The 22,219-nt window shown below is 54.3% G+C and overlaps 1 protein-coding gene across 1 annotated transcript; it reads left to right on the top strand.

The window, feature by feature from the left end:
* Positions 1 to 5,493: 5,493 nt before the first annotated feature.
* On the top strand, positions 5,494 to 21,728 carry CLDN19 (claudin 19). Its single transcript, XM_074975834.1, has 5 exons — positions 5,494 to 5,804; positions 12,283 to 12,447; positions 14,955 to 15,039; positions 16,214 to 16,360; positions 21,343 to 21,728. Exons 1-5 carry the CDS (start codon positions 5,582 to 5,584, stop codon positions 21,392 to 21,394), a joined length of 672 nt encoding a protein of 223 aa, XP_074831935.1. The 5' UTR covers positions 5,494 to 5,581; the 3' UTR covers positions 21,395 to 21,728.
* Positions 21,729 to 22,219: the final 491 nt, after the last annotated feature.

The raw sequence follows: 22,219 nt of genomic DNA, 5'->3' as shown, positions 1-22,219 counted from the left end.
TAGGGTGTCCATGGAAGATCGCAGTGCTCCAGCCGGCACCGTTTGCAAGTCCCCAGGAGTGGAGTACATTGGCAAATGCTGCCCCTAAATGAGGGGGCATTGGCTAGAGGGATCTGCTGTCCTCTGCCCAGAGTTCAGCGCCTGCAGCTACCCTTCCGAATGCCTGACCATGCCCTGTGTGGCAGGTCTCCCTGGCTCCCTGCATACGAAGAACCCACTGCCGTGTGCTTGCTCAGTGCTCTATACTTCCTTAGCCCCAGTCTCTGGGCGTGGAGCCCAGGACCTTCTCCTGTAGTTGTTGGAAATCCACCTTCTCCCAAACACCCTGCAGCCCACCCACTCGCTGGCAGGGAGAGCCCATGGAGGCTGGATCAGAGATGGGAGCAACAAGGGCAATGGAGAATCACTGAGAGGTGCCCTCACAGTCGGAGGCAGCAGATAAGGCCAGTGAAATTCTGGGCCTCAACGCCGGCACAGGGCGGCAATAGCCTCTCTCCCTGGAGTAGAGTGACTGGACTGCCCAGTTGGAAAGGGCGCTGCCAGCTGCAGTCAGCACCACGGAGCACTCTGGTAGGGGTCTCATTGGCAGCCCAGGGGCGCTCAGGCATGCCCCCTTCCTGCCCTGGCTCCAGGCAGCTCCCCGCCTCCATCCCCACCCCAAGTACTGGCTCCCTCCTCCCACTGGCTGCAAACCACAGCAGTGGAGGTGGTGCCTGTGGGCGCAAAGGCAACATACCCAGCCTCCCAGGCCACCCATCTGCCTACAGCCGGCAGGGACCCGGCTGCCACTTGCTCGGAGATGCAGTGAGAGCCATCAGAACCCTGAACCCCAACCCCCTGGCTGAGCCCGAGCCATGTCCTGTACCCCACACCCCTCATCTCCAGCCCCACCCGAGAGATGAGTCATCACCCGCTCCCACACCCTAACCCCACCCCAGCCTGGTGAAAGTGAGTGAGAGAGATGGAGGGAGATGCAGCGAGGCCTTGGAAAGGATTGGGATGTGGGGGGCGCAGAGCAGGGGAGTGTGGTTTTGTGTGATTCATACATTGGTGACCCCACTGGAATCCCGTGTTCAGCTCTGCTCAGCGCATTGCAGAACGATACGGATAAACGGGACAGAATTCAGAAAGAACCAACAACAGCGTTCCAGGGCCTGGCCAGACAAGTGAGAGGTCTGAAAGAGTATCAATTGCCCTAAATAACAGCGAGGGGTCTCAGGACAGGCTGCACACATGTGAAGGGGTTTAACACAAGTGACAGAAAGGTGCTCTGCATTAGTTATTTGCATTTCGGTAGCACTGTGACCATGTGCCCTATGCAAATACATAACAGTCCCTACCCCAAGGTATAAGTAGGAGTAAGGCAATGGGATTAAGGATGGGTTTAGGCTGAGTGTGGAGAACTCCCCGGCACTGAGATTTCTTGCTGTCTTTGGCCTTCTATAATGATCCAGGCACCAAAGCAAAGCATTCGAGAGCAGCTGGAAAAGCCCACAGGCAGCACTGAAAAACCACCAGCTAAATAACCCAAAGAGCCAGAAGCCCACAAATTGCACCGTCTCGCCACAATTTGTTGCGTGTTTGACATTATAGCCACGACTACACTAGCCTCTTCCTTTCGAAAGGGGCATGGTAATGAGCAAGGTCGGAAGATGCTAATGAGGTGCTGCAATGAATATGCAGCACCTCATTAGCATAATGGCGGCCGTGATGATTCAAAAGCGCTGCTCTTGAATCGTGGGCAGCCTGTGTAGACGGGGGCCTTTTGAGAGGACCCCCCCAGTCTTCGAAAGCCCCTTATTCCTATTTGGTTTGAGGAACAAGGGGCTTTTGAAGCCTGGGGGGTCCTTTCGACAGGCCCCGCCTCTACACAGGCTGCGCACAATTCAAAAGCAGCCCTTTTGAATCGTCACAGCTGCCATTGTGCTAATGAGGTGCTGCATATTCATGGCAGCGTCTCATTAGCATCTTCCGACCTCGCTCAGTACCACATCCCTTCAGAAAGGAAGAGGCTCATGTAGATGTAGCCTATGTGTAGTTTCTTTTTATCTTTGTTTTTCAGACCTGGTCAGCATTAGGGGGAGACAGTTACGTTTCCTTTAAACAAATAACAGCATTTTGGTCAAAGGGCAGTGAACTGAGGAACTGTCCATTTCAGCCTCAGTTTTTTAGCTTTTTGTCCAAATCCAGAAAGTGAACACTCTTCAGTTCTCAGCAACCAACAAGTGCTGCTGCAAACTCCAAAAAGACGGCTGCAGAAAGACGGCCATGCAGATGGCACTGAAAACTTTTCCATTTTTTTACCAAATTTTTGCAGGCAGGGAAAATAATTTCCTAAGGAATAGTAGTTTTTGAGCAGTGGGAGGAAATACCCCTTCCGCTTTTTCCTGTGCTGGATTTAATTTTCAATGCCGCCGCTAAAAGGGAAGAAAGTCTGCAAGAGATTGTCTCAGACTGACTGTGATCAGCCACAGGACAGGCCTGGCCTGACTCATATTTACTTTCCCCTACAAGTTAATGGGGTAGTTTCTAAGACAATCCCCTTTTTAATTAGTCACCGCTGAGGTTCTAGCACCTTTCCAGCATGTAAGCTGGAGGGAGAGCCAGGTCACCCTTACAAAGCCAAGCTGGTACCTGTCAGCATGAAAGGGAAAGAGTGCTCTTACTTTCCAGTGTATTTCTCTGGCCTCGGCTGAAGTTCATTTGTCTAGAGAACAAAACAATCAAAAACATGGTGTGTCAATGACTGTTTTGTTTACAAATGTGGTGCACCCAGATTCCATCCCAAATGCCACACTTCACCCACAGAGCCAGCCTCAGCACAAAGCAGCTCTTGGACACAAGCAAACGAGAGGCCAAGGTTAAAGTCATTAACATTCATCTCAGGCTCTCCTGCCATTGGCTGTGTCCGTGCTTCCAAGGGAGAGGAATTCCTGGAGCACTGGGGGTTCAACCCTTTCAAATTCCTGTGAGGACTCAATGACACCAGGTCATTTCTGGAACAGAAACACTGGGGGCCTGATTTCAACCTTCAGCTGCTGTAATTCCCTGGGGCTTCCACCAGAGTTAGGAGTACTTAGAGCTACAGAAATATGGGCCTTGATTCTAACTTCTCTTACACTGCTGAGCAGAGTTCCCGCTATTTTTTTCTGTCCATGGGTGGAGTAAATGTCGTTGTGTGTTCCACCAAGGCATGTGCGCATGCGCACCGCCAGAGAAACACACGCTGCCGGCTGTGGGTGCTCGGCTAACCAGCTGGTGGCTCCTGAATCTCTGCTGGGCGGCTGCCCATGGGCTCGGCTTACAGGGAACACTCCTGATGTGATGCCCTTGATTTCAATGGAGTTCTTCCTGGTTTATGTGAGGGTGAGCTCAGAATTAAGATCCAGCCTCTCCTGGCTTATCACCACTCCTCACATCCCTTTCAGCAGGATCTTTGCCATAGGGACTTGTCACAACATAAACTGCATCCGAGGTCCATTAGTGAGAGTTGTACCCTGCTGAGGCAAGGGTTGAGTTGCTCTGGGCACATGAAGCCCCACTCCTGGGCTCCTGCAGGGCATGATCCTCGCAGAGGCAGAGCTCAGAAGAGTCTCAGCTCCATCTGTGCAGGCAAAGCGGGGGGAGATGCAGCCACCTACAGAGAAGCTGCTGAAGCTCTCCAAGGTGAGGGCCAGGTCCTACGGTCAAGTGACCACAGGCCATGCAGCCATGGGGGTCAAGAATGAAGAACCAAGAACCATCATAGACAGAGAGAGACCCTCTGGGGTGTGGCTTGAGATGAGGAACATCAGACCCTCTCTGCTCCCAGTCTGTCTTGGGATCCCCCTTGGAGAGCTCTGGTGGTGAGCTCTCCAAAGAGGACCCCAAGACAGACTGGGAACAGCAGAGGCTGTGAACCTGGGCTAGGATGTGGCCCAGGAAGCAGGAATGGGACACCCGCCTCCCGTGCTGCACATTTTGAATTATTGTTTCTTTGGGCCCTTGGTTGGAATATGGTGGAGTAGGGACAGCCTGGTTTCGCCTGGCCACCAACTTCCACCATTGGCCAGCACTACTACTGACTCCCACCCCAAGGTGAGGCACCCACTAATTCCTGCCATTAGGCAAAACAGCTGCTAAATCCCATCACTAGGCAAGATGGCCACTACCTCTCGCCACTGGATGAGTCAGTCCAGAGTGCTGCCACTAGGCAGCACTGTTTGCATTTTGTACCCAATACCAGACAGGCAGGCCACCTTCTCTGGGGGCTGTGTAAGTCTGGTCCTTACTTCCATTGACAGACAGTCTTGGTCCAGGCCCCTGCACAGTCAGCCGAGGGTGCAGGAGAAAGGCCCCGGCCACTGCACATCATCCTGGGCAAGATGGCTGACACACACCCCTGAAACCACTTCCATGGGATTGCAGTAAGATGAGGACCCATCAGGGATCTCTCTGCTGCCTTGGGACACTTTGACTGGCAGAACTTCTGGCCCCTGGCCCTCGCTGCTGGACTGCAGCAGTGACAGATGCTCCTCCAGATGTTGTTCTGGCAGATGCAGGACTTCCGGGAGCAGCCACAGGTTCTCCTGAGCCCCCTTCCTCACGGATTTCTGCAGCCAGGCCTTACTCATCCTGCAGGGCACCTGGCAGGTCAGGGGGTGGCTCTGGGCCTTTGGAGGGGCTGCAGCCAGACACCCCCCAGCCAGGCCCCGGGGCAGCTGCCCCTTTCACTCTCCCCGTTGGGCACTGCCAATGGTGGGGGAGCGCAAAGGGGGAGCCACGTTGAAGCACTGGCCTGGGAAGGTTTTAGGGAGGGTCCTTAAAGTGCTGCTGCAGCGCTTAAAGTCAGCTGTATATGAGCCAGTACCGGCAGCCGGTTCTTACCGGAACGCTGTGCCGGTCGCATGACCCACGTTCATCTCTGTCTGTAGCGAGTCTGTGTACGAGCAGCTCGACGCCAAGGCCGCGGCCATCCTGGGCCAGCTCCCCTGCCCTAGCGCTGGCCCTGCTACTGGGGGCTCAGCCTGTTTTCTCCGACAGAGGGGTTTGTAACCCAGCCCCAAGCCGGGCAGATCCCTGGGGCTCCCCGGCTCCTGGCTGTTGAGCCTCGGGGGCTCATGTCCACCTCCTTTGCTGCCGAAGTGCCCCCAGCGGTCAGGAGAGCTCCTTCCCGCCCTGTCACCGTGGGCTTCCTGGCCTCCCCACCGCCCCAGCTGCAGGGGCTCCTGCTGTCCGTTCGGGGCCCAGAGGCAGCCCTGCCCTGCAGTGGGGGGAAGGGGCAGAGCCAGGAGGGCTTGTGGGGGGGGGTCCCCCAGTGGCTGGGGTGGGAAGGAGGCTCTGCCCTGCTAGCCACTGGTACCAGGCAGCAGGGCCTGGGGAGTGCCGGTCAGCAACCCGCTGGTGGCCAGTGCCCGGGCCCCAGCCCACCTTGCCCCAGTCCCAGGGGGCGGGCACGTCGCCCGCCCGCCCCCAGGGGCGCCCCCCGCTCGGCGGCTGGCTCGGGGCGGGGCAGGGCCGGCTCCTGCCCCCGGGGCGGACCCCTGGCACCTCCGCGGCTGCCCGCAGCCTGGGGCCGGGCAGGGAGCTGCAGCCGCCCGCCATGGCCAGCGCGGGGCTGCAGCTGCTGGGCTATTTCCTGGCGCTGGGCGGCTGGGTCGGGGCCATCTGCAGCGCGGCGCTGCCGCAGTGGAAGCAGAGCTCGTACGCGGGGGACGCCATCATCACGGCCGTGGGGCTCTACGAGGGGCTGTGGATGAGCTGCGCCGCGCAGAGCACCGGCCAGGTGCAATGCAAGATGCACGACTCGCTGCTCTCGCTGGACGGTGCGTCCGCCGCGGGGGGGGCGGGATCTGGGGCACGGGGGGTCGGGAGCTGGGGGCTGCGGGGAGGATGGGGCGGGCAGCGGGATCTGGGGATGGGGCACGGGGGGCCGGGAGCTGGGGGCTGCAGGGGGGATGGGGCGGGCAGCGGGATCTGGGGATGGGGCACGCGGGGGTGGGAGCTGGGGGCTGCAGGGGGGATGGGGTGGGTGGCAGGGGCTGGGGTACGGGGGGCGGGAGCTGGGGGCTGCGGGGAGGATGGGGCAGGCAGCGGGATCTGGGGCTGGGGCACGGGGGGGCGGGAGCTGGGGGCTGCAGGGGGGATGGGGTGGGTGGCAGGGGCTGGGGTACGGGGGGCGGGAGCTGGGGGCTGCGGGGAGGATGGGGCGGGCGGCAGGGGCTGGGGTACGGGGGGCGGGAGCTGGGGGCTGCGGGGAGGAGGGCGGGAGCTGGGGGCTGCAGGGGGGATGGGGTGGGTGGCAGGAGCTGGGGTTGGGGCACCGGAGGGCGGGAGCTGGGGGCTGCGGGGAGGATGGGGCGGGCAGCGGGATCTGGGGCTGGGGCACGGGGGGCGGGAGCTGGGGGCTGCGGGGGGGATGGGGTGGGTGGCAGGAGCTGGGGGCTGCGGGGGGGTGGGGCAGGAGGCTGGGGATGGGGCACAGGGGGCAGGAGCTGGGGGCTGCGGGGAGGAGGGAGGGAGCTGGGGGCTGCAGGGGGGATGGGGTGGGTGGCAGGGGCTGGGGCATGGGGGGCAGAAGCTAGGGGCAGTGGGGAGAATGGGGCGGGCAGCGGGATCTGGGGCTGGGGGCTGCGGGGAGAAGGGCAGGAGCTGGGGGCTGCAGGGGGGATGGGGTGGGTGGCAGGAGCTGGGGCTGGGGCACGGGGGGGCAGAAGCTAGGGGCTGCGGGGAGGATGAGGCGGGCAGCGGGATCTGGGGCTGGGGGCTGTGGGGAGGAGGGCGGGAGCTGGGGGCTGCAGGGGGGATGGGGTGGGTGGCAGGAGCTGGGGCTGGGGCACGGGGGGGCAGGAGCTGGGGGGGGTGGGGCAGGCGGCAGGAGCTGGGGCTGGGGGAGGGGGGGATGGGGCGGATGGCTGGGGCACAGGGGGGTGGGGACTGCAGGGGGGTTGGGGCAGGTGGTGGGGGCTGGGGCATGGGGGGGCGGGAGCTGGGGGCTATGGGGGGGGATGGGACGGGTGGTTGGGGCTGGGGCACAGGGAGTCAGGAGCTGGGGATGGGCATAGGGGAGCAGGAGCTGGGGGCTGCGGGGGGATGGAGCTGGGGGCAGGAGCTGGGGTGTAGGCAGCGGGCTGAGGGGTGCCCTGGGCAGGCGCAGCCCAAGCTCTGCGTCTGGCCACTCCGGCTGGCCCTGGCTGTGGCCCCAGGGGGCGGGCAGCCGTGGCCGGTGGCTGAGCTTGGCCCACGCAAGGCGCCGCCTGGGGGCTCTGCAGGCGCCAGTGCGGCTGGCGGGTGGGGGTGTGGGGCCCTTCCTGGGCTGGGACCAGGGCCCTCCCGCTCCTGCCCGGGGGAGCAGCCTGCAAACAGGGGAAGGAGGATGGGCCCGGCCAGATAACAGGGGGCAGGGCTGTTACCCCAGCGCGCACATGGGCCACGGAGGCGCCAGCCGAAAGGTATTTAGGTACCTCTGGTGGGAGTTAGGCGCCTAAGCACCTCTGAGGGCCTGACGCTCCCGGACTCACTGAAGAGCCAGCCGGGCGCCTGTGGCACAGCCAGGAGCAGAGCCTGAGCCCCAGCGGGAGCCTTTACCGCCAGACCAGCCTCCCTGCCTTGGTGCTGCTGGGGTCCACGCTGGCATTTGAAGGCAGGTGCTGTGTGCGCACTGGGCTCTCTTGTTGGGGTGAGGAGAAGGAGACGGGGGTGCTGGCCAGGAGAGGGGGAAAGGTCCCGTGCCAGCTCGGATGGAGGCGATGCACCAAAAAGCCCATCTGGCCACTTTCGAAGGGTGTTTGTTGCTCTGTCTCGCACAACTGTGTCAATAGTCTCCCCGGTCCCCAAGCCCCACCACACCCCAAATCTTTGCCCTTGGCACACGGGCCCCACTGAGCTTGGGAGCCAGACCTTCCCTTTAACTTGCACTCCCAGGAAAAATCTTGGGGCAAATGGACGGAAACTCCAAATATGGCCCAGATCAGCCCAAAGACCTGGGATCCCCATGCCCAGCCTCACTGTGGAGGCTGTTCTGTCTTACCCCTTCCTTTTTCTTCTCTACACTGTACCTCCGGCACAGGCTGCATTGAGAGCTCAGTCCTCAGCCTCCTGCGGCTGGTCTGCGCTAGGAACTGACTGGCCTAGGGCTAACTCGTGTCTATGCCGAAGTGCTCTCAGCACAGCTGTGCCACTGCTGCTCTAAGTGTATGCAAGTCCCCAGAGTGCCAGGAAGGCGGTGATATGCCTGGAGCTATTTTTGCTCTGGGGGGAGTTAATTACATGGTTACAGCCCTGCAAACAATTACCCTTTACTCTTTTCAAAGCATCTTTTGATTCATTCAAAACGTCCCTGCCTTGTTAATGCCACTGAGCTCTCATAAACAGGAGCATCCCTCACAGCGCCTTGGCCCCCGTCCGACACAGGCATCTCTTGCACTGAACGCTCCAGGTGTCCTCAAACTCTGCTCACATATTCCTTGGCGCACAGGGCTCCATCCCCCTCTGCCCTTCTCCATTTCCGCACTGAGAGTTCCTTTGATGGTCCCAAAGAGCAGCTACTGGGGAGGAGCCTGGGAAGTCCAGCTCCCTGGTCCCCTCCCTTCTGGTCACTGTCAGCCACTCTTTTGCCTTAGCAAGATAGGGTACGTCTCTGATCCCCCCAGGCTCTTAGCAGAGCGACAGCACTGCAGGAATCTGCTGCAGAGAGAGACGCTTCAGAAGAATGGACAGCTCCATATGGGCCACAGCAGTCACTTACGAGGGGATGGTCTGACCCATCACAGAAGCCAGCAGGAACGGAAACAAGCTAGTTGTTTAAAGGAGAAGAGTTGAAACTAATTGTTCCTGAGTCCCTAACACAAGCCTGGCTCAAAACTCCACAGCAAATCTTGCCTGTGGTAGCTGCTGGAGAGCTGAAGCCAGCTAGGAAAGGAGATTAGTTCAGATTGCTAGGAAGGGGGCTCCAAGGTCTTTCCATGTCCAGATAACACACATCCTGTTCCTGGGAGCTCATTCCTTCCTCTGCAGAATGCTTGTGTGAGATTCAGCATCCAAGCCTGTTACCAGGCCCCAGCAGAAGGGAAAGGCATGAGAAGAGGCCGTCTGCTGTTGGGAGCCACCTGAGTGCTCAGCCATCTGTAGGTCCAGGGAAGGTGGAGTTCACTGTGCAACTGAACAAGGCCATCGCTTCATAAGGTGGGAAACCAAAGCCCCCAAGTGCTGGGGTTTCTCCGCTCGTACAGAGGTTCTCTGATCTTTCACTTTTGCCCTGGTGAGGGATTTGTCCACCTTGCTTTTGAGCTGTGTGATAGGAGGCCACACGCCTTGTTTTTCACAGGCACCCAGTAACGTTATAAAGGCTGATGTCAGTACAGTCCCTCACTGAGCTCTGGCAAATGGGGCAGAGAAAAGAGGAAGCGGCTGCTCTAAGAATTGCCCTCGAGCAGCTCCACTCACACCAGCCCTCTCAGAAGAGCAGAGTTCTAGAAGAACTTCTAGGCTTAGTGCAGCAGCAACCAAGACTTTGGGTCCCCACCTTGCATGCCCATGTTCAGCACTGTGTCAGGTGTCCAACACAGCATCCAAGTTCCAAATCCCGCAGAGGGAGCCCTGGGCTCGCAGCTCTGTGCTGATCTGCTCGGTGCTGCCGTTCTTTGTATATGTTACATTAAAGGCTTATGCTTGCCCCTTTCCCCTCCCCTACACATAGAAAATGAGCCTGCAACCAACAAGCAAGCAAGCAGCAGATGGGAGTCATTCATGCCTAGGACAGAGCTCAGTCAATGCCCTGGTGTTTTTGCTAGTGCTTTGGTGACCTGGATGTAGATGTGAACCTCGGGGATGGGTTACCTAAGGAGGTGGTGGGGTCTCCATCCCTAGAGGTTTTGGAGTCCCAGCTTGACAAAGTCCTGGCCGGGATGACTTAGTTGGGGTTGGTCCTGCTTTAGGCAGGGGGCTGGACTCAATGATCTCCTGTGGTCCCTTCCAGCCGTAGGAGTCTGTGATTCTAGAGCGGAGTTTTCCTGGAGTCAAAGATGTTGTCCTCTAACAAAATCCTTGTGTTTCTCAATCACAAAATGTGAGCAGCAATTTTCTTGCGAACTTGGCCAGTTACGACCATTCTCCATGCCCCAAACGGCTGCCCTTCTTTTTGTCTTAAGCCATTTCGTGTCCGTCTTTCCTGAAGTCACATGTGGGTATAACATAGTTGGAAGAATTTTCACCTTCCTGTTTTAGCCTTAACGAACGCAGCCCAGCAGTTCCTTTCACACATCCATTGGTTCTTGGTTTTATCTCCTGTTTCGCGTGACACGTGGGCAGCTTGTGATGACCCTTTATCCCCTTCTGTCCATCTGACTCAGGTTTTAAAATCCCACTCAGGTGTTAAAACCACAGGGACTTGGGTGAGACTCTGGGTATGGAACAAAGCCAGACCTAGAGCTGTGAGGGCCATTGTCCCAGTGCTCTTGCTGCACCCTGCAGGGCTGCAGCGTTTTCTGCTCCTGAAGACTTCGGCAGCTCTTTGCTCCCTGCACCTAAAGCCCTTGGGAATGAGGCGGGCAAGAGAGAGGCTGGCGATGGCAGGGCTATGGTCACACAGCACCATGGTTGCAGCCTGAGGCTTCATTCTGCCCCAGTTGAGCTTTGCAGAGCGCTTGGGCTTCAGCCTCGTAAACCAGGTTAAAGTGACTAGGAAATGGGGTCCCGATCCTGTAATTAGTGCAGACAGTCTCACTCTGTTGGTGGGTGTGTTGGGTCACTGCAAGCTCCTAGTCAAAGGCGACAGGTGGAGGGGTCCAAGGGGTGCATCAGTCACCTGCCCCCCACCCAGCCCAGAGAAATGCTGGAACAAGTCCCCTCCTGGCCCCTGCTCTGCCCCCTTACCGCCCTTGCGCCACCCCTGCCCCGCCCCTGCTCTGCCCCACCTCTCCCCTGGGCCGAGGCAGCCCACGAGCTAGCAAAGCCGAGGGCCAGCGTTGGCAGCAGGAGTGGTCAGCAGGCATCAGTGCCCTGCCCGCACGCTCTCCAGCAGCAGGGAGGAGGAAGCACAGCAGGGCGGCCCCAGCTCCAGTCATCCTGCTCCACTTCCAGCGCTGACCTTCCGCCTCCTCTGGAGCAGCACGGCAGGAGAGCAGGATGGGCTGAGGCTGCTTTCCCCTCCCCACTGCTGGGGGGTGAGGGGGCACTGCAGACCCCTGCTGCCTTGTCCTCCCGCCTGCTGCTGGCCAGCCTCTCCTGCTTTGGGGGTGCACATGACCCTTGTGGCCTCCCACGCGTCACCCCTAATCTAGTAACCAACTCACACTCCAGACATCCCATCTACCTGGGGCAGGAGGAACTCGCTGGCCACACTGACTTCCTGCTGCCTGGAGCAGGGCAGCGCAAGCAACGGGCTGCCCAGGAAATGGAAGGAGATCATTCGTTGGGCAAGTTGTCCTCCTCCTCCCCCAGGAGGACTCCAAGAGGGCCACCCAAGATATGTCCATATGAGAAAACAGAATGGGAACCCCCTCCGAAAACCCTCTGGAGACACAGGGCTGGGAGGGTCAGGCGGAGCAGAATGTAACCAGTGAACATTGCACTGAAAACAACACCAGCTGTGAATGAAGTCAGCTAACGTGTCCTTAGAAGGGTGGGGGATTTGATCAGCATATTAGGAGAAACAAGTCAGCCCATGCCCCATGGGACAGCCAGGTCGGGAGGCTGTGCACCCTCCATGACTCCTGCTTGGACGCGTAGCCAGAACTGTGCTGTGGTGAATGATGGGGGTGTCTCTGCAAGAGCATAACTGGGGGCTGTGCTCCATCTCTAGGCCAGGAGAGAGAGAGCTGCATCTGGTCGCAATGCTGGCGGCTAACTCCCACCGCCCAGAGCCTCCAAAGGCTCCATCTTGGGTGGGAACTGGTGAGTCAGGGGCTGGGTTCTGGGCACCAAGAGCAGCATGGCCGGTAAGGAAGAGGATCCTGGTGTTTGTGGAGTGACCTAGTTGATGAAAACATCTCCAGGATGGGCCACTGTGTCATCACTGACGCAGCAAGGCTCTCAGTGACCAATCAGGAACCAACAAGTGCTGAGAGGGTGTCTCTTTAGACACCACAAGGCAATGTTGTGGCCATGGGGAGCAACTGCTTGGCACCTGCTACATTGCACACAAAACACTACAAGGACATGGGTGGTAAAGAACTGGGGTCACTGTCATTCCCTGGTGCCCTGGTCTTGTTGACCGGTGATGCCCCTTCTTTTCTCTGGCTCTGGTTCTTTGCATGGTTAATCTGCTCTACAACACCAGTGACTTCACTTTATTTGTTTTTGCAGTTCACCTCCAGACCTCCCGGGCGCTCATGGTGGTTTCTCTCCTCCTGGGCTTTGTAGGGGTCATTGTCAGTGTGGTGGGGATGAAATGTACCAGAGTGGGGGATGAGCACCCTGTTATCAAAAGCCGGATTGCTGTGGCTGGTGGCATCCTCTTCCTCGTAGCAGGTAAGCCAAGTCTGGGGCACCCTATGCCCACAACCTTCCACCATCTGAGGAGAGTCTGAACTTGTCTGCTGTGATATGGATTAGCACAAACACAGAGCAGTGCATGGAGCATGCCTCATGGATGGACAGATAGTCCCAAAGCCAATGTGAGTTACTTCTCTAAGGAGAGAAAATCAGTCCTGTTGCACCTTAAAGACTAATGCGTTCATTTGTTAGGTGATGAGTTTTTTGGATAAGACCCACTTTTTCAGGTCAGAGAGTACAAGCTCATCCAGAGGTTAATAAACTGTTTTCATCTGCTCTTAGCAGGTGTTCTGCAGGTAGACCTGCCCTGGGCAGAGTTGGATATATCTGCATGGCCTCAGTGCTCTGAAACCTGCTTAGCCACCCCACCCAAGTGGCACTTGGGCTTCCCCAGGGCTGTTCCCCCCGTTCCCCCGTCTCTGTAAGGATACAGAATGGGAGTGGTGGACGAAATAGCCTGTCCCCTCTTTATTTTGGCCACTGATTGGCTCTTGTGTCTAATACATTGATTTTGGTTCATTGTTCCAGATGTTCTTCTCTGCACAGTGCTTGGGTTATATCTGGAGGCCCTTTTTGTTTGGACTAATTTGGTCTCTGTATGGTTTTCCTTCACCTGTTTATAACATTCTTTATTGAACACAACTTCTTAATTTTTTCCCAGCAACATTTGTTATCACCGGTTGTGGTAACATCTGAGGAACCTACATAGACTTCTTACAGCTGAACTCACAATTTGGGTAAATGTGTAGGCCCATTTATCAGAATAGAATATCGGAACTGGACAGATCCCTCTCCTGCCCTATCTGATGGTAGCCGCTCCCCCTCATGGTTTATATATCCATGGGTCATGTTACCCGCTTAGTGCCACTGCTTCCCAGGACACAAACCCCCAGCTGTATAAGAGTGACCTACATTCTTGTTTCCTAGAGGTGCACATTTTGCCTTTGGCTGTGTCAGATGATGTTGTTTAACTGTACCCAGTTTACAATCAGCTTGGTCTGTCTCAATGACCCTCTTGGTCATTATTAACCGACCCACCAAGCTTACTGTCATCAATAAATCTCATTTTTAATTCCACATCATTGATAACGACAGTGGGTAACCTTGGGCCAAGATCAGGCCCTGGTGGAATCTCCCAAGATGATTCCTCATTAACAATATCAGCGAAGGTCTAGGTGTTCTCTGCATAACTATTCTGCCATGCCTCGAGAGTCCAAATCTGCGTTCAGCCCTTCTCTGAACCCAGTCTGGAAAAGAGTCACTGTTCTTCCCACATCATAAAGCCCAAAAGTCTCCTTTTTCTGGTCTGGGAGCTACTTTGTTTGTAGCCATTTCACAACAGGAAAGAGACCTAATTTGACTGATTTGCACCTTTTATTTATTCCTGCTTCAAAGGGATCCTCTCTTTAACGTAGTGGCCCAAATTCAGGTCCCAGTTCCACATAGAGTAACTCAGCTGATTTCAATTCAGAAAGAACTAGGTGCTGTCATGGAGGATGGGTCCATCAATGGTAGGTGACCCCACAGCCTGGCGGAGCAAGGCTCCCCCACATCCACACCCTTCCACCTGGGGCCCTGCCCTGCCTGCCTACACTCCCCCCCGATCCTCCACACAATGGAGCTTCTGGCCCCCAGCCCATGGAGCTCTGGGGAGCCAACGGCACAGCTGCAGACATCCCCAGAGTTCCAAGGAGCCGGCAAGTGGTGTGGCTGCCTGGCCCCCAGCCTGCTTTCCCCAGCCACCCACAAGAGCAGGATGGGGGAAGGAGCCTGGGGGCCTGTCATACAGCATGGGCAGCACCAGGCAAGGCAGTCTGGGAAGGGATTGCCTTCGCCCACCTACAATACCCGCAGCCCATGTGGGCAGGGATGACGTCCCTAGTCTCTGTTGGCCAGAAGCTCGGAATGGGCGACAGGGGACCGATCACTTGATAATTGCCTGGTCTGTTTACTCCCTCTGGGGCACCTGGTATTGGCCACTGTTGGAAGACAGGATCCTGGGCTAGATGGACCTTTGGTCTGACCCCTGTGGCTGTTCGTGTGTTCTTAGTCATGTTTGCAAACAGAAACTGTGCTTGGCCATGTCACCTGAACTAGCTGTCACTACTGTCTGGCCAGCTGCCTCTTCCAATCTTCTTCCTTGGTTGTAAGCAACCTGGTGACCTCTTAGCCCTCCATAGGAAAGTTTCATCCTTCCTCATATTACGTGTCTAATGGTGGGGCTGCAAATCAGCTCTCACTGCAATACCAAAGGCGTGAAGGAAACCACTGTGGTCGTTCTGTGTCGTGTTCGTCCATAGACGAGCCCCAGGAGTGCGGTTCGCTGTTGCCAGTGGAGCTCGTTAGCTACAGAGGACTCGACTACGAAAGGGCTCAAAGAGCTTGTGAAAGCAAATGATTTGTTAAGTGATTATTTTCAGTTGGGGGGAAACATCTCTGCAAGGCCCCCAGGAGCTGATTCTTTGGTTGTTGTGTGTTCCTAGGTCTGTGCACCTTGACGGCTGTTTCGTGGTATGCAACACAGGTGACCTTTGAATTCTTCAACCCCAGCACTCCTGTTAATGCCCGGTAAGAACCTCTTAATAACGGGGTTGCTTAAGGGGTAGCTGTTTCCTTGTGTTTTAGCTCATTAGTGCATTGTGACAAAGGCACCAGCTGTGGGCATGGTATCCCTGCACTCGGTGCAACCACTCCTCCCTAGCCTTCGTAAAGAAACGGTGCACACAGCCTTACCCCTGCATTGCCCTGTCCCCTCCTGCCAGGGCCAACATGTGGGTCACAGAACTCTATTCTCTCCTGTGGGGCTATTGCCCTTTGGCTCATGCCCCAGCAGTACCCCTATGTCCCTGTACGTTGTCCAGGAGACTCCATCACTCCATCACTAGCCTGCCAGCAGCAACCTCCTGCCACTGCCAACCAATGTTCCCTCTCGCTTTTCCATCCATGTGCAGAATAAATTTTGTCACATGCACCACCAGCAGAAACACCGGCTGCCAGCTGTGGGCGCTCTGCTAATCAGCTGGATGGCATTTGAATCTCTCCTGCGTGGCCACCCAAGCCCTCAGCTTACAGGGAACACTGGTGCTAATGCCTCAGTTCTCTCTTGAGCAGCCCCCACATCCCTCTCTCCATCACCTGCAGGATCCGTGTTCTGCTGCTGTTTCCCTGGAGGGGTTAACTGCAGTTCCCCAGACAGGATCTTTGTTGCTGGTTTCTGCAGCATCTCCATCTATGCCCTCACTGGGCTTCGTGGCTCTCCCAGATCTATTCTCAGCTGCGAGTTTCCTTACTTTGCCACCTGGGTCCCTGTCTGTGCTCTCAACACACCTCCCTCCTGGGTAGCCATACAGCCAGGGCCCAGGCAGGTCCCTTCTTCCTCAAACTGCTCAGCATTGACAACATACCTCGATGTTGAATAAGCCCAGTTCCCTCCCCCGACCTCCCGACATTATTGAACTCAGTCCAGCCGAGACCCGCTGCGTTCCAGCCGAGCGCTGTCTCTGGCCTTTCTTCCTCTCCTCAGTGCCCAGCACTCCCTTGGGCTCCAGGGATGGAATTGTTTCTCCCCACGGAGACAGAGAGCCGTGTTGCATGCGTGTGCCTGTGTGGGACATGGATGTCACAAATGTGTTGGTGTCTGGGCTTGGGGCCCCGTTCCCTCACGGCCCCCAGCGGAGGGGTGGAGCACCCATCTCTCCACGTCCTCCTGTGTTTCTACCAGCTCTTCTCTCTCTTGCTGTAGGTACGAATTTGGTTCTGCCCTGTTTGTGGGCTGGGCGTCTGCCAGCCTGATGATGTTGGGAGGGTCCTTCCTGTGCTGCTCCTGCCCCACCGAGGAGAAGAGAGAACAGCAGTACTACAGGCAGTCACAGCCTTCAACAGCTAGGGAGTATGTCTGAACCCCACTCCCCACCCACCGCCCAACGCTTGCCTTCCTTCACCAGCCTGAGCTAGAGACCGGGGTGTTCCCGAGAGACACTGGCCTTGGGTGGGCCTTCCCGTGGAACTCAGACTCCTGTGAGACACACACTTCTCCCCGGGCGGCTCAATAGCCTGAGGGCAGCTCCGTTTGCAGTGCCAGCCTCCAAAACGTTCTTCTCGGCAGAGCTCTTGCTTCAGCCATCGCCAGGTTCTTCCCCTGCTAGTTTAGTCTGTGCTCACCTCCCAGCCAGGCTTGTCACCAAGCCATCATTGCATGGCCTCAGCTGCATTGGCCAGCCAAACAGGTGGAACACTGACAGGTAGAAGCGGCCAGACTGGGGACCAGCCTCCTGGCTGTGACTGAGGCCAGAGCCTGACACTTCAGAGGAATGTCCAAACCCCATCCTTCCTCCTGGGGAAAGTGTTTTCCCAGTTCCTAGCAGATACAGGTTGATTTTTCCCAGACACACTTTTACCGTAACTGGTGTAAATGCAGCTGTTAGCTACATGAGTGTCTGTGTTTAAAAATCCAAAAAAGTTCTCATTCTCCTCAAACCCTTGTACCATTGAGCTCCACCGGTTGGTTTTGCTTTGTGGGAAATCAAGTCTAACGTCTTAGTTTTAATGTTATTGTATTTCAATTTCCCTGCATCTCCCCTGGCTCTTGTGTTTCGGAGAGGGCAGATAGGGAGGTCTGGCTGCTGTTCTCTGGGCCAGTTATCACTCAAGATACTTTTACCAGATCATCTCTCTTTTACCGCCTCATCCTTCCAGGCCTCTGAAGGGCTTGTTGCTCTTCTTTTCTTTCTCATCTCTGTTCTTGAGATGACCTGGCTGATCCTGGGTACACTGTTGCAGGAGATCCCACCACTGGTGGTTATACTGGCATAATTATAGTATAGCAGTAGTGTCTCCTAACCTAAGGTTGTGCCTTCATACAACCCTGTTCACTGGCACCTGCATTTCTGAAACTTTTACCTTGTCCACCAGAAATTTAGCAATTGGAGCACCCAGAGAGTTAGGAATAATCCACTGGCAATTACAGCCAAATCGTTGTGGTTTAAGTCTAAGACAATGTCTAGTTAACAACGATTTGTTGACAGAAGTTTCTGTTGCAAAATATCATCTGACAAAACTTCTGTCAACAGATTGCCAAGTGGATCACAAGAGCAATCCGCTCTGTTGACAGTGTGTGGCCAGACTGCCCAGCTGCTCTCGACAAAACGCCCAACTGGGAGCACAGCAGACAGGGCTGCCCAGTGTTCCGGAAACCCTGTTTGTTGACAGAGGACCCCCCAGAATATCCAGGCTGCCTTTCTGTCGACTGAATCTGCTGACAGAGGTGTTATGCCTCGTGGAGAGCTGGGTACGGCTGTCAACAAAAATGCTGCATTCTGTTGATTTACTGTTGACAAAACGCCTTGGGAATCTGAATGCTCCCTGGGTTTTGTCGACAAAACCCTCTAGTGTAGACAAGGCCTTAGAGCTGAGCTGCCTGAGGTTTAACAATGGAAATTTGGCCTGGGATTAGCCCTCAGGGAGAAGGAGTATCTGGCCTTGTCAGGCAGTAAAACAGGTTTTGATTTGGCTAAGTGAGCAAATGAAAACCAGGTTCTGAGCATATGCAATCCTTTGTTTACAAAGTGCGTAGCCCACGAATGGTGTAACCAACTGAGCTACATGCTCCAGATCAGACTTTCCAAAGGGGTTTACAGTCAACAACTCCCCATGAACAATGGAGGAGCCTGTCCCTCCAAAGGAGGATGCTGGAATGGTTCTGAAATCTTAGTCCAGTGACTACTCCAGGACAACATTTCACACTGTTCCAGAGACTTGGAGCCTGGCAAAACTAGCTGAGGAGGAGGAGGGTGAGTTCTGGAAGCCTGAGGTGCTCCTAAAATTTATGTGAGCACAGCTGCATGACAGAGCTTAGGGACTTGAAAAGCAAAGTGGCTGCAAAGTCTCCTGCATATTCTGAAATGTATCATTGGTAGTTGGCTTTGGAGTCACAATTGGAAAAGGAGTTGGAGGAGTTGTGGATACAACGGCAGGGGCTCTGCTCCAGCATATGTGAGGAGCACAGCTGAGCATGCCCCCTCCTCCTGCAAAACACCCCAGTTCTCCCTGTAGACCTGCAGGCAGGGCCCTCTTCCCACCATCATGGCACACGCAGGGTTCACAAGGACCAGCAGAAAGAATATGGAAGAAGTATTCTCAGCAGCTGGCAAGAGAAGACCCTGATCAAGCCAGCTAGAGTCTGGTAGTTTCAGAGAAGAATGTCAGTTTTCAGAGGGCCCCCAGCCAAACAGCTCAGGGTTATAGGACAAACACAAGTTTTTCACAGGTGTTTGGGGAGTGCAACTTTAAAGTCCTGGGGTTGGACACATGTCAGGAAAATGTCATGAAGGTTGCACAATTAAGTGAGCAAGTGCCAACTGCCTGTGTGACCTTAACTCTGCCCCCTCATGCATATACATTCATACATGTGTTAGCCATGTCTTTTCTGCATCCCTCAATATGCATCTAGCCCCTTATACTACTACGTACTAGTCTCTGCGTATGTGACACCCTCTATTTTAGCTGTAGTAAGTTGTGTAACAAAAGAGTAATATTGAAATTGTCCTAAAGCTGATAAATATTTAGGGTTAGACTGCATCACTGACTGTTTCAGTGGCTGTCCGTGGTATTAATACCTGAAATAGTTAATACAGTAATATGTTTAGCTCCTGGAAACACACACATATTTATGAGAACAACAAGAAGTTCTGTGGCACCTTACAGACTAACAAATGTTTTGGAGCATAAGCTTTCGTGGGCAAAGACCCGCTTCGTCAGATGCTGCCTAGTGAGAACTATATTGACAAGTTTCGAGTTGGTCAGCTACAGGTGTCCCTTCTGCACTGATTCTCACTCCCTACAGAAACAACATAACAATCTTTTTTAAAAAGTGCATCTAATGCTCTGGGAAAGTAACACTTGATCTTTCAGGATGGGTCACATGAAAAATACAACATTTACTTTGTTAAATAGACAGACAGGAAATCTTTTTGAAAATGCTGTGAAGGCACCTCAGGATGTCCATTCACCTGAGAAACAGCTTGTGAGATCCTGACCTAGGGCCCTATTCTGGAAGCCTTAGTCCCACTGGGTAGAATGTGCCTTGAGATAGTGCCATAGAGAGCAATGGGAGTTAAGTGACTAGTGGAATTTTCCAAGGTGCCTACCAGCATCTTTATGTACCTAAATACTTTTAAAAAGCTGGCCCTAAGTTAAAGAGGGCCAGTGCCTCCCTGTGCTGGGGCAGTCAACCAGCTCCCATGGAATTTTTTTACCCTTCGGGTGCCTACTTTGCAGTTTGAATGTGGTGTTTGTGACAGGATTTTGGGGAGCAGCCTGGGACTGTGGGAGCACTCTGCCCCCATAAGTCTCCAGCCTAAGCTGTCTGTCACACTGCTTTGCTATTGTGACAAGCAGCAAACCCCTCCAGATGCTGTGATCACTCAGCACAATGGCATGTGAAGCCCCACACCCAGCTGGATTAATGAGCGACTCAGGAAGCATTCGTGCAATTATGCAGAAAGGCGCGAGGCAAATCCCCCTAGCTCCTAGCTGTATGTCTCAGGGATGTACTGGCTTGCACTGCTCAAGCTGAGCAGTGCAAATGTATTCACTGGTTTGCCACTTCATCAATGGAAAGTGAACATACACCCACCTCTGTAAAACCTGAACAAATACCAAACACATCAGGCAAACTCACTGATAAAGATAATCCATAAAATGAAGTTAATTGACTACAAAAGATGGATTTTAAGTGACTATAAGCAACAGGCAAAAAGTCAGTTAGTTACCAAAAGAAAAGAAAATACAAACACGCCGTCTAAACCCTCAACCCCATTCAATGAAGCAACAATTAAATTAAGCAGTTTTTATCCCTCTACTGCATATTGCAGTCCTTAAAATTCGGGTTTATTCCTTAAACCTTGCTCAGCCTCCTTTGCTGGAGTCTTCAGTCTTCTCAGTGTCTTTGTTGCTTCAGCACAGGTGGGGGCAGGAGAAAGGTGACACATGGGGCCCCAGTGTTCCACTTTATACCCCCAGTCCCATGTGCTTAGAGAAGTCCAGGCATGTCTGGTGGGCACTCCTGAGGCTCCAGCAAGATTGAGCAATTCCCCAAGGATCAGCTTATATAGATAAGTCATTGAATTGTAGCTCCCTTGGTGGACAAGGGCTGTTGATGGTTGTTTGACAACCTGCTGGGACATTGGCTAGTTTCCTTACTGTTGTTTCTGAGAAGATAATATCTGGCTGATCCTGCAACTTACAGCATGTTTTAGTGACAACCCCATGCAGAACTTCCTAGGCACTAAAGATATTCAGATTTAGATAGAACTGTGGGTATCAGCCATTCAGAACCTTTCCCCTGATACCACATGCGGCCTGCTTCATAGTTCTATACAGATGAGGAATGTGGGGCTTACAGGGGTTCCCCCGAAGTATAGAGTGTCACAGTGTTCTCCACTGTCACTTCCTGCCCACCACTTTGCTAACCTCTGTAGTCCTTTGGGGTTATTTCTGCTTACATGGTTGTGTCTTCCGAGTTTAGTAGCATCTGCAAATAAAATTAATGTTCACACTCTTCTCCAGATCATGTTTGAAGTGACTATAGCCTCTAGATGCAGCCCTTCATATCATTCAATTCTCATTCTCCCTGGGTTGCAGCCTGTTCTTAGTTCACAGGAATGATTTTCTAAAATCTATGCAAAAGTCAAAGAAATTTTTTCTGGCTGAATTTTGTCAAACTACCAGGTGTTTTACTGACACCTGGCTGGTTCGGTGCACAGAAGATCAGTAGAGAAGACAGCGGGATGATCTTTCTGCCGTATTTGCTGTTTGTTTATTTTTTCCTACATAACTCTGCACTAACAGCCCTCTCTCTCTTTTGAATTTCAGACCCAATGTAAAAATGTCTTCTTCACCCATCAGGGGAGAGCAGTGTTTATAGTCTGTCTTCACCCATCAGGGGCGAGCAGTGGTTGTTTGTTTGAACCAAGCTTATTGTGTTGCCTTTTGCCTTAAAAAAATTCAGTGACACTACTACAGTAAAGATTTGAAAAGAAACCTGGGATACATTTTCAGAAAGATCTTTTTATACAAAGCGCACAGCTCCATGTGTAAGAATGTTTTTATTCTTTTAATTTAGAATTGTATTAACTTTTCTATGGTCCAACGTGTACTCAAGGGGAATTCCCCTCTTTGAATTTCAAATGTCTTTTGATTGTTTATACTAAAAATCCCAACTCTGAAGTTATTAAACTATTTTGGTTCTTTGCCGTCTTTCTAAACCCTCGTCTCTCTTTTCCTCTTAAACGTCTGCAGCTCCTTTTATGCGAAGGCCCAGAAAATGTTTGTAGCTAGGTTCTGTACCTCTCCGGTGATTTGCAAACCCGCCTGTGGCGTGATTTAAGGGAAAGGATTGCAGCCTAACCGTTCTTCTCGATTAGTTCCCTGCTCTGGGCTCTTCCAAGGCAGGCAGCTTGAGATTTTTAAAGGTCTTGTTAAGGCCTAAGTCCCATTTGCAGAAGTGACTCACCCACTCCGAAGCCTTAGGGACGAGCTGCTTTAAAATGAGTGGGTCAGTGCGCACTTTACCGCACAGTCGCAGGCTCCACTTGAACAGCACACAGCAAGCAAGCGACTGTGGACTCGCCTCCCAGCTACATGCTAACCTACCGTACATGCTCGCTACATGCTAACCTACCGTATAGGCAAGAGCTGAGCCTCACAGAAAGTCGCTGGGAGGTCCAAGCCTCAGTGATGTCACTTGTGC

This window comes from Carettochelys insculpta, chromosome 23, assembly GCF_033958435.1.
Source record: "Carettochelys insculpta isolate YL-2023 chromosome 23, ASM3395843v1, whole genome shotgun sequence".
NCBI lineage: Eukaryota > Metazoa > Chordata > Testudines > Carettochelyidae > Carettochelys > Carettochelys insculpta.
This window is presented reverse-complemented; position numbering and strand designations above follow the sequence as displayed.

What these genes read in the sequence shown, in the direction of transcription:
- CLDN19 (XM_074975834.1), top strand. Translation starts at nt 5,582, where the DNA reads ATGGCCAGCGCGGGGCTGCAGCTGCTGGGCTATTTCCTGGCGCTGGGC. An exon ending in CTCGCTGCTCTCGCTGGACG is followed by an intron (nt 5,805 to 12,282) that starts GTGCGTCCGCCG and finishes TTGTTTTTGCAG; the next exon opens with TTCACCTCCAGACCTCCCGG. An exon ending in AGCACTCCTGTTAATGCCCG is followed by an intron (nt 15,040 to 16,213) that starts GTAAGAACCTCT and finishes CTCTTGCTGTAG; the next exon opens with GTACGAATTTGGTTCTGCCC.